The following is a 10,937-nucleotide window of genomic DNA, read 5'->3' on the forward strand; positions in this document are numbered from 1 at the left end:
ATTGAATAGAGTGGGTCAGTGGGTGACTGGGTGTAGCTGTCCTGTTCAGCCTTGGCCTCTCCTCGTTCATATCGCCATCGGTTTTCACACTAGACACTACCTTCCCCCTCCCCTTTCCTCTGTTTTCACCGCCCTCAAATCCCTACAAATCTCCTCCGCCTTTCCCAATTCCCAATTTCCATCCAAAATGGCGTCTTTCTCTGTTCCTTGCCCCGAGACTTCAGCTTTACTTGCACCTCACTCCAACCCTAAGCAAATACCCAACCACCGCAACACCTCCATTGTTCTCTTCCAATCCGATTTCAAAATCAAACCCAACCGCGCTTTGGTTTCACGATCACCGTCTCTAGGATTTCAGGTATCTCCAGATTTCATGCTCAATTTTTTATTCACTTCACTTAACAAGTTGCTGAGACGTTTGTGTTGTTAGTTTGTTTTTGGCATAAATTCGGTAATTTTGATGCCGTGTTAGCTAGTTTCTCTCATTCTCCATCTCTGTACACTTTAGTTGCTTTTAATTCAAATTCTGTTTGATCCACATCCACTAGTGTAATTCAGTTTTCCGAGTTGCTTGAATAGATTTTAAAACCCTCGGTTTATCAAAACGTGACTGACTGACTATGACTTGACAAGTGGTACTGTTCAAAGATTTAAGTGCACAGCTTCTACCATCTATAATTCAATAATGATTGAGCCACCATATGATTATGAATCATCAAGCACGTATCTGTTAACTTGTTAAAACATCATCATCATGTAGGCAACTAAGAGGAACCAGAATGGTGTTATGAAAGTGTCTGCTCAGCTTAATGAGGTAACCGACGAATAAATAATATATCAAATTATCATTCCCATTTCCTGGTTTCCAACCAAAATCTGATGTTAATCTTTCCTCTTCAGATTTCTGTTGGGGAATCATCAAATTCTGCACCCCCACCATCAGACGAAAATTCAACCAAAATATCTTCTTCTGAAACTGAAACTGAAACTGCAGTTCCTGATGTTGCATCCATCACCGCATTCATGAACCAAGTTGCAGGACTTGTTGAGTATGCAAATATCTTTCTTTCTTACACATATATTTTCTTAAATTAATCTGGGATTTGGGGTTAAAGTGTAATTATTATCTTTTTATTTTCAGGCTAGTGGATTCGAGAGATATAATGGAGTTGCAGCTAAAACAAGATGATCGTGAGGTGATTATAAGAAAAAAAGAAGCTTTAGCCCCACCTCCTGCACCTCCTATGATGATGATGCAATCATCACAACAACAACAGCCTATGTATCATTCACAACCACCACCACCGCCACCACCACAAGCTGCCACTCCGGCTCCTTCCGCATCACTGCCAGCATTACCTCCCCCTGCAAAGCCAAAATCCTCACGTCCTCCTCTCAAATCCCCCATGGCTGGAACCTTCTATCGTGCCCCTGCACCAGGAGCTCCTGCTTTTGTTAAGGTATTAACCAACAAACAAAAGACGTTAATGCCCTCCTCATGCTCATTCATTGAAAATAGTCTTATTCTTTCTTGATTTGGAAGTGGAAGTGGTGTGAAGATATTTGATGTATTTTTTTTTTATTACTAGGTGGGAGACAAGGTCCAGAAAGGTCAAGTAATATGCATTATCGAAGCAATGAAGTTGATGAATGAGATAGAGGTAATTCAGTCTCTTTCATAATTTTGATAATTTCTGACAACCTAAATAATCTTAATTATGACCTGTCAAAAATCTATTGGCTACAACAAGATAAAAATAGGTTATATCAAGTGTATTTGATGTGTCTGTGAATTATTATGTTATTCTGTTAGGCTGATCAATCGGGAACAGTAGTTGATATTATTGCTGAGGATGGGAAACCAGTTAGCCTGGATACGGTATCTCTCTCTCTCTCTCTCTCTCTCTCTCTCTCTCTCTCTCTCTCTCACACACACACACACACACACATGCACACATCAATTTATGTTTTGAATTGAACCAAAAACATGGTATGGTTTGTTGTGTTGTGTTGCAGCCTTTACTTGTTATTGAACCATGAGGTGGAAGTGGGACATTACGATTATGAAGTTGGGTGATGTGGCAAAATGGAAATTAGAGTTTGTGTTTGTTTTTTTGAGGAGAGGGCGTTGGTAATTGTTGTTACAAATTGGTTTTGGTTTTGTAAGCCCAAATTTTAAAATAACACATCGCTTACTTGTAAGAAAAAAGATGCTTGCTGTTAAGTAATTGTGTTGTGTCTATCACTTCAGTTGTAGCTTTTTGCAAATGAATTATGAACCGTTTTTTTTTTTTTTTTTTAAACTGGCAAATAAAATATATAGATAAACAGACATCTAGTAAGTAACTAGAAGCTGCAGAATGAGTACAAGTAGAAGAATTAAAACTGACAGATTACGAACATGAAAATAGATTACTACGCTAATTATGCCACACCATATTAGAGTTTTCCTTCCTATTTTTCATCCATAGGAACAATGTGGATTGAATGATATCAGCACATTTAGCTGGGGCGTATTAGAATCATTAAACACTCTATCATTCCTTTGTTTCTAAATACCCCAAAGAACACCATAACAAATCCCCAAGAGCAAACCTCCTTTTACTTTGATTATTCGACCAATTGTTGGCAAAATCCAGCAATTCGACCACGGTTCTTATTGGGGGCATCATCAAACATCACCATTTAAAGATCCAGCTCATTACTTCAGCTGCATATTCACACCCAACCAAAACATGATCCGAATCTTTCTCCTATTCATCACAAAGACTACATTTTATATCTCCCATGGAGACCCCACATTTTACTACTGCTAACTTTGTTGGAATTTTTCCCAACCATGCCCTCCATATAAAGCAAACCATCTTTCGGTTTGTAATTTGGGAGAATTAATAATGTCATAACAAAATTTATGATTTGCTTGTTTCAGTTTTAACTAACGTTTAAAAATTGTATGTTATCTACTTGATAAAATGGCACTGAGGGAGGGATTCATTGAACACCCCTATATAAAACACCATTCAGGTAATGTTTGTTTTTTGGAAAAAATCTTTTCAGATCTCTTATTACTGCGCGGTGCAACACAAGCTCAACATTTTTCATCTTGCGACTGTTTGTTTTTTAGAAGTCTTTAGAGTCAAAAACCTTTGTGCGTGCTCTGGTTGGCGCAACACTTGTTCTGTCTCTTCCAATCTTTTTTTTTTGCTGAAATTTTTATTATATGTTGTTAAAATTTTATTTCACTTTTTTTTTTTTTTGAATTTTTTTTTGTTTTTTTTTATATTGAATAATGATAGATTTTTAATGAAATATCATTATTTCTTTTGCTAACTATCTTTATTTTTTTGTTGAAATATGATTATTTTTTATTGAAATATCATTAATTCTTGCCGAAATGTTGTACATTATTAAAATTTTCGTATGAAAAAACTATTTTTGATTTATAAAATTAGTTTATTTTAATTTTTTAATATCTGCAGCAGTATTCAAATGTTAAAAAAGCAAACACGCTTCCGTTTGGTCCACCTCTTCTATTGTAGAGGGTTGCAGAAGTGGTTCGCAGACTTCATGAAATTTTGCTTCAGAAAATCAAACAGCCCCTTATTCTTCTAGACTAGTGTGTGTGTGTAAAGAAAGAAAGAAAGCATAATAATAAATTTCAGTTTTAATACACACCAAAACATGGAATAATTATAGTTCACTACCTAAGTTCAGAACAGTGACTATGGAATTACATGACAGAAAAAAGCATTCCAAAGAAAAGTTTGAATCACTGTCACTGGGTATAAACTGTAAAGTAAAGTGAGTCAAGATCTCAAGTCGTCTTCACTCCTGGTCGAGCAGGGCTTAAGTAATTTGTCACCATTCCCATAACAGCAAACCTATTAAACAACACCAACAATATCAAACTTCACTACAACAGAACAGATTGCAACTCAGCGATGAAGATAGCATATAGCATATCTCATTGCTTTTATATAGATACGTAATGTAATGTAATGTAATGGACTTACATAAATCCTGTGGAGATCTGCTTTAAATCAGTCTCTATATTCTTCATGTTAGCAAGAGACTGGGCACAGAATATGAGAGCAAGCCATGAACCAAGCTTGTACTGCAAACATACATATACATACATGCAAATTAACATCATCCATCAGCCTATGAATCAACTTCTATAAAACCCACAAGTAAATGAGTAATAGATAATAATTCATCAGGTTGCACAAACTCTGTCACCATAAACATTGTCTAATAATTTGCACAGCTTCACAAAATTCTATACTTTCTTATTGTGCCCTAATATTTTGCTTTGGTGCGCCATTCTTAATAACCTAATATGTATAGAATTCATCATATAATATCAGGTTACAGCAGCCCGATTCTCTAACAACCAATCAAACGATTGGATAAATGTTCCAGATGGTAAATTAGATTCTTAAATTCACTGAATTACTTTTCCAGATCTCAACTCACCTGTATTTGGAACTCATACAATACGTACAACAACAATTCAACACGTATACATACAAGCTTGCAACATGTTTTCATCTAAAGTGCATTAAAAAACTAACCCGGAACATAACGCCTGCGACGCCGAAGATGATGGCGATGAAACCAGAGTAATCAATGGGCAAATTATCAGGGTGAACCGCTTGAGGCTTGTAAGGCTTCGCCGATGACGGCTGCCGGGGATCATTGCCGGACGACATCGTTGTAGAATTAGATCTGTTTTCTTCTCACGATCTCTGATTGTCTTCGGTCTTCCCTGAATTTTGTCGCCTCACAGTTCACAATATAAAGGGTGTTTAGGATTTGGGTTGCTAATAAGATACCTATTTTCCCAGTTAGACAACATAATTAATGTGTGAAATATTTTTATTGGTTGAAATTGCATTGTTTTCTGAAAAAAATATTAGAGTAAATTACGCGAATGGTCCCTGTGGTTTAGTGTAAATTACACACTTGGTCCCTAACTTATTTTTCTAACTCGGACTGTCCTCAACTTTTAATTATGTAGCCCGCCACGTCCCTATTCTCACAGTCCGTCAATTGTTTCCGTTAGACACCCCACGTGCCTTGCACGTTAGGGGTATAAAAGTCTTTTCACATATCCAATGTTATACCGCCAAGAAAAAAAAGGACGTATCGTTGATCAACGTGATCAGACACAAGCTTCACAGACAAAACCTTTGAAAACCCTTTGAAAACCCTTGAAAACCCTTGATCGAAAGAACCCTACATTTGAAAACGACGATGGCGCCTTGGAGGATACGTGCTACCATGGACGAGATTGACGTTGGTCGTAGATATGGTAAGTGTTTACTCCCTCAATCAGTTAATAACTTAAAAAGAAAAATGTGACTAACCAATCTTTCCGTGAATATACAGCCAGACATCCAACGATATTCTCTGTCCGATTACACCATGGTGGACAGTTTACAAAGTTCCCTGGAAGAAAGTACATCAAAGGCAAGCAAAATTATGTTGATTTACTAGACATTGACACCTTTTCCATTCACGACATTGACGAGATGATGGAGGAACTTGGGCATATTGATTCAGACGAAACACTACTCTATTATCATTTCCTGAGACCATTTGGCGATTTGGATTTTGGGTTATTTGCTTTGGGTTCAGATCAGGATGTTCATCATCTGGGTACGTATGTTGCTAACCATAAGGTAATAGATGTATATATTGAGCATGGGAAAACAAATTTACATACTTATTCTATGTCCCCCAACCCTAGTAAGGTTAAAATTGTTGAAATTAAAGAGCCACCAGCTTGCTCCAAACAGTTGTTCTTGGAGTGGAATGACTCTCCAATTGAGCATGAGAGTGTTCCAGACCTAACAGAAGTTGAGAATGATAGTCATTTGGACAAAGAACCATCTTTGGTCGACCATATTGAATTTGAAATGAATGTAGAGAATGAGGATGATTATGATGGTAGTGGACACAACAATGGCAGTGGAAATGATGAGTTTGATGATGATAGTGAGAGTGAAGATAGTGATTTTTTTATTGATGAGGACAATCTCATACACGATGTTGATGTGGATATGAAAGATTTCCATATGAACATTGACAAGGATGTAGAATGGGTTGGAGGTTCTTCTGAAAGTAATGTACCTGAAGGTACACAACAAGGTGAGTTAGAAGTGATCAACACAGAGGTTTTGTTGTCTGGGTCTTCATCAGATGAGGCAAATGATGGTAAGCGAAGGAAAACTATTAGGGCCATACATAGGGCTTATGAAAATGATGCAGCTTTGGTTAGTGAGCCCTTCTACATTTTTCAAACTTTCAGTTCATCTAAGGACTTTAAGACACAAGTGAAACTACATTCCATAAGGACAAGAAGGGAAATACAATTAGAGAAAAATGATAAGAATAGGGTTAGGTTTGTGTGTAAGGGCACTATACCAAATCTTGCTACTAATGAAGAAGAGAAATGCCCATGGGTTATATATTGTAGTAAGTGGAAGCGTGACATAGATTGGATGGTTAAGACATACACGAAGGAGCATCGATGTCTACAAACAAGGAAAGTCAAAGCATGTGACTATAAGTTCCTTCAGAGCATATAGTACAAGTTATTGAGACAAACCCAAAGATTCCTATTAGGGCTTTACGAGAGCAACTCCAACGTGAGTACCAGATGGACATTTCGCATATGAAAACTTTTAGGGCAAAGCAGCAAGCTTTAAAGCATGTTCAAGGAGATTATGCCAGCCAGTACAGGTTGTTAAGGGATTATGTTTTAGAGGTACAAGCACGTAACCCAGATACTACGGTTAAAATTGATGTTGAAAGTGAAGCGAATCCAACTGTTGAGACAAGAACATTCAGGCGTATCTATGTTTGCATTGGAGCTTTGAAGCGAGGTTTTGCAGCGGGAAGAAGGGACTTTCTTGGACTTGATGGAGCCTTCGTGAAAGGTCCATATCCAGGCCAAGTTTTGTCTGCTGTGGTAAGATCTTCTTATTTCTTTTTGTATTGTATGTTCTTTATTTTAATTAGTGTTAACTGACCAATGTTTTCTGGTAATTTATGTTTCTTATCAAAGGCATTGGATGGTAATAATGGGATATATCCTTTAGCCTATGCTGTGATTGAATCAGAAACATTGAATTCTTGGACTTGGTTTTTAAGTAATTTGGGTGATGACTTAGGTTTGGGAACAAATTCCAATTTCACGTTTATGAGTGACAGGCAAAAGGTATTGGAACCTATCCAAACTAGGTTTTATAGTTTTATACTATTGATGCAGTTATACTAACATACAAACATGTTACTATTGCTAGGGTTTGTTGCCTGCGATTGCAACACTATTTCCATGTGCAGAGCATCGCTATTGTCTTCGTCACATACACGACAACATGAAAAAGAACTGGAGGGGAAAGGTGTTCAAGGATCTTCTTTGGGAATGTGCCACGACCTCTAATGTACAACACTTTCATCAAGCAATGGAAAAACTAAAGAAGCTTAACAATGATGCTTATGAGTGGCTGAAACAAATACCTCCTCAAAGTTGGGCTCGCTCCCACTTTACTGGTATAATGACTTTCGATCTCTACTTAATAATTTTAAAAGAAGGTAAATTGAATACTGACATAGAATTTGTTGATGTTCAGGGAGAGCACATTGTGATGCTCTAACTAATAACATGTGTGAAGCATTCAACAGCAAGATAGAAGATGGTCGTGATGCACCAATTATTAACTGCATTGAGTTCATCAGAGAGTACATTATGAAGAAGATAGTCAAAGTTGACAAGGAAATTCAGAAAGTTGTAGGTCCTTTGACTCCTACAGCTACAACAATATTGGATAACATAAAGAGTAAGGCAGAACAGTATGTTGCAACATTTTGTGGTGCTGGAAAATATCAAGTTGCTGGACCATGGCAAGATCAGTGTATTGTGGATGTAGGTCAACAAAGTTGTACGTGCAAAAGGTGGGAATTAATAGGAATTCCGTGCAAACATGGTGTGGCTGCTATTTGGGACATGGGGAGGAATGACAAAGATGTGGGAATCCCAGAATCATTTGTGCATCCATGTTACTGGTTATTAAGCTGGAAAGAGATGTATTCTTTTAAGGTTAGTCCAATCAATGGAAGGTCCATGTGGGAGAAGTCAGCTATACCAACAACTCTGTTGCCTCCAAAACATCGTGTTCCTATAGGAAGACCAAAGAAGAAGAGAACAATATCAATTGTTGAAAAGGAGGACTTTGTTAGAGGAAACACAGCATCAAGGGCCCATAGATCAGTAACATGTACGAAGTGTAACAATGTTGGTCACAATGCAAGAACCTGCAAAGGGCAAAGACCAATTGTTGGTGGGGGTGGTGGACAATCACAAGTAAAAGGAAAAGGGAAAGGGAAGGCAACCACTTGATGGTTTGTAATAGGGCTAGTCTTTTGTTACTTTAAATATGAATGGATTGTGTTATGTTGCTGCTTGTAATAGGGCTAATATTTTGGTACATTATTTACTCTAGTTTGTAATAGGGGCAGTATTTTGATACTTGTTTTAGCCAATATGTTGGCACTTTTGGATGAACTAGTTTGTCACCCTCATTGCCCAGTAATAGTTTGGTACTAATTAATGGAATGTTTTCTTCTTATGATACACCATTGGGTAGATAATAATTTGGTTTATATTGATTTTTACATTTATATTTTCCATAATAGTTTGGTACAAAATTAGATTGTTATATTCTTCTTATGATGTCACCCTTATTGCCCTGTTATAGTTTGGTACTAATTAATGGTCAATATGTTGCTTATACATCACTTTAAAACATAATCAATACAACACTGCTACAACCATTACAGTACATTTGCATTACAATACATAGACAACCTAACCAATACATAACACCATTTTCATTGATCTTTAAAATCTTAACCATTTGCATTACAATACATAGACAACTTAACCATTACAGAAAAGGATACCTTCACATTCACTGCTACAACCTAACCATTATAGATAATGATACCATCACATACATTGCTACAACCTAACCATTACAGAAGACTTTACCATTACAATAACAACTCATCCCCACCTTACAACTTGTAAACAAGTATCACCAAGAACAATACCCAACTATTAAATAAACATATTTTCAAGAAAAGATTTTCATTTTTCAGCTTCTTGTTCAACCTCACAAGCCAGGAGATTGTCAATCTGTCACCATGATCCTTTTCATCATCATCTACCCAAGCAATAAATCCTTTACGTGGTTCCTGTCAATTTCAAAAGCCACAGTTACAATACCTATAATCGCATACAGTGATATCCCCATCTAGGGTTACGATTACAAAATTCTCAACTACAACATACCTTAATTGGACATGCGTAAAAGGGTCTTCCTGGATTATTGTTAGTAGTTGAAGTTCGAATTACAGCAGCACGCCCACAATCGCATTGAACCATCCTTGATTTGAAGGAGATTAGGTGTAACCGCTTCAAACGATGGAGGATTGAAAGAAACTACTCTAAATTAGGTTCGATCCTGATGAAAATTTAGTATTTGAAGATCGTTGGAAATGTGAAAAGACTTTTATACCCCTAACGTGCAAGGCACGTGGGGTGTCTAACGGAAACAATTGACGGACTGTGAGAATAGGGACGTGACGGGTTACATAATTAAAAGTTGAGGACAGTCCGAGTTAGAAAAATAAGTTAGGGACCAAGTGTGTAATTTACACTAAACCACAGGGACCATTCGCGTAATTTACTCAAAATATTACAAGAAGTTGATTATAGGTTGATTTTTCTAAGGGGTGTCTTATTAGCTCACCCTTAGGATTTATTTTTGGACAATTTTTGGGTTTTTAGCAAAAGGATTTATGGTAACTAGAAAATGGATTCTTTTTTAGAGTTTTTTGAGATTTTATTTTTTAGAGGTTGTTCAAGATTTTATTTTGGAGTTAAAAGTTGTTTTTTTAATAGATTTATTGTTTGACTTGTAAGTGTTTGACAAAAAGTATAATCAGTAGTTCCACACCATCATAAGCTAAAAATGTGTTTGGATAAAAATAAATTATAACAATGACAAATCTAATAAGTCATTTTTATCATAAATTAATCCCCTTGATAGTAAACTAATAAGTAATAAGATTTTTTCTTCTTTTTTTTGCAAAATATTCTCTTAATTTTGTCTTTTATCTATTTTGTAAACATAATAAATCATAAGTTGTTTCAAAAAATAAAAAAAATTATAACTTCTTAAAATCTCATTTTTAAAGATTAAGACAAAAAATTGTTTTACAATCCCTTTTTTTATACACAAACATCTTTTAACTCATTCACTTTTTAAGAAGTCAATTGTAACTATCCGAATTTTCAAATAAATTTTTTATTTTTAATTAACCAAAAAGTTCCCATAAGATATGACATAACAATGACAATTGTTTTCAAAATCCATAACATCAATATTTTATTTCAAATATCAAAGTGTCCCATCAAATCAAATGTCAAAGAATGCATGTCCCACCATCAAGCATTGCCCTTAGGCTCAGATACACCTGAAACAAATCAACAAACTATAAGCTAACACTTAGTGAGTTCCCCGAATCATACCCCACATAATCCACATAATCACATAATCATATTAGCTACATAATCCGCATAAAGTTTAGATCTTGAAAGTTTGTGACCTTGTTATGGATAAAGTTGGAAACTTTATCCATCTAAACATCATTTTGATTAAGATCTAAAGACTGGAGACTTGGACTTAATGGATTAACTTGATAAAAATGCACTTTTTGGGGTCCCTTTGAGACTTAAAGACTATATCTTGTTTGTTGTAACCATTCTAATGGATAAAGTTGGAAACTTTATCCATTATGGATCTATTATGAACCATAAAAATATGATCTTCAATGTTGTATGTAACCAATGCATGTGTTAAATG

General features: G+C 35.9%; 3 protein-coding genes across 3 annotated transcripts; 2 read left to right on the forward strand and 1 right to left on the reverse strand.

Annotated features, from left to right (window-relative positions):
* On the forward strand, window positions 1-2,245 carry CAC1 (chloroplastic acetylcoenzyme A carboxylase 1). Its single transcript, XM_078964640.1, has 7 exons — window positions 1-358; window positions 761-814; window positions 901-1,049; window positions 1,142-1,460; window positions 1,590-1,661; window positions 1,814-1,879; window positions 2,017-2,245. The coding sequence occupies exons 1-7, from the start codon at window positions 188-190 to the stop codon at window positions 2,038-2,040; spliced, it is 855 nt and encodes a 284-aa protein (XP_078820766.1). The 5' UTR covers window positions 1-187; the 3' UTR covers window positions 2,041-2,245.
* A 1,404-nt stretch (window positions 2,246-3,649) lies between these two features.
* Window positions 3,650-4,801, reverse strand: LOC145005607 (asterix-like protein). The gene is made up of 3 exons (XM_078964748.1): window positions 4,575-4,801; window positions 4,014-4,114; window positions 3,650-3,881 (listed from the first exon to the last, which is right to left on the reverse strand). Exons 1-3 carry the CDS (start codon window positions 4,710-4,712, stop codon window positions 3,815-3,817), a joined length of 306 nt encoding a protein of 101 aa, XP_078820874.1. The 5' UTR covers window positions 4,713-4,801; the 3' UTR covers window positions 3,650-3,814.
* A 1,863-nt stretch (window positions 4,802-6,664) lies between these two features.
* LOC145002615 (uncharacterized) lies at window positions 6,665-8,407 on the forward strand. The gene is made up of 4 exons (XM_078961853.1): window positions 6,665-6,976; window positions 7,073-7,225; window positions 7,311-7,560; window positions 7,641-8,407. Exons 1-4 carry the CDS (start codon window positions 6,665-6,667, stop codon window positions 8,405-8,407), a joined length of 1,482 nt encoding a protein of 493 aa, XP_078817979.1.
* The last annotated feature ends 2,530 nt before the right edge of the window (window positions 8,408-10,937 follow it).

This window comes from Lactuca saligna, chromosome 1, assembly GCF_052625555.1.
Source record: "Lactuca saligna cultivar CGN05327 chromosome 1, ASM5262555v1, whole genome shotgun sequence".
Taxonomy (NCBI): Eukaryota; Viridiplantae; Streptophyta; class Magnoliopsida; order Asterales; family Asteraceae; genus Lactuca; species Lactuca saligna.

Bases quoted from the DNA above. Each gene is read 5' to 3' on its own strand.
- CAC1 (XM_078964640.1), top strand. From the start codon at position 188: ATGGCGTCTTTCTCTGTTCCTTGCCCCGAGACTTCAGCTTTACTTGCA. The intron at 359-760 runs GTATCTCCAGAT...ATCATCATGTAG, and splicing joins CACCGTCTCTAGGATTTCAG to GCAACTAAGAGGAACCAGAA. The intron at 815-900 runs GTAACCGACGAA...TTTCCTCTTCAG, and splicing joins TGTCTGCTCAGCTTAATGAG to ATTTCTGTTGGGGAATCATC.
- LOC145005607 (XM_078964748.1), bottom strand. From the start codon at position 4,712: ATGTCGTCCGGCAATGATCCCCGGCAGCCGTCATCGGCGAAGCCTTAC. The intron at 4,115-4,574 runs GTTAGTTTTTTA...GTATGTTTGCAG, and splicing joins TCGCAGGCGTTATGTTCCGG to TACAAGCTTGGTTCATGGCT. The intron at 3,882-4,013 runs GTAAGTCCATTA...GTTGTTTAATAG, and splicing joins CAGATCTCCACAGGATTTAT to GTTTGCTGTTATGGGAATGG.
- LOC145002615 (XM_078961853.1), top strand. From the start codon at position 6,665: ATGGACATTTCGCATATGAAAACTTTTAGGGCAAAGCAGCAAGCTTTA. The intron at 7,226-7,310 runs GTATTGGAACCT...TACTATTGCTAG, and splicing joins TTATGAGTGACAGGCAAAAG to GGTTTGTTGCCTGCGATTGC. The intron at 7,561-7,640 runs GTATAATGACTT...GTTGATGTTCAG, and splicing joins GGCTCGCTCCCACTTTACTG to GGAGAGCACATTGTGATGCT.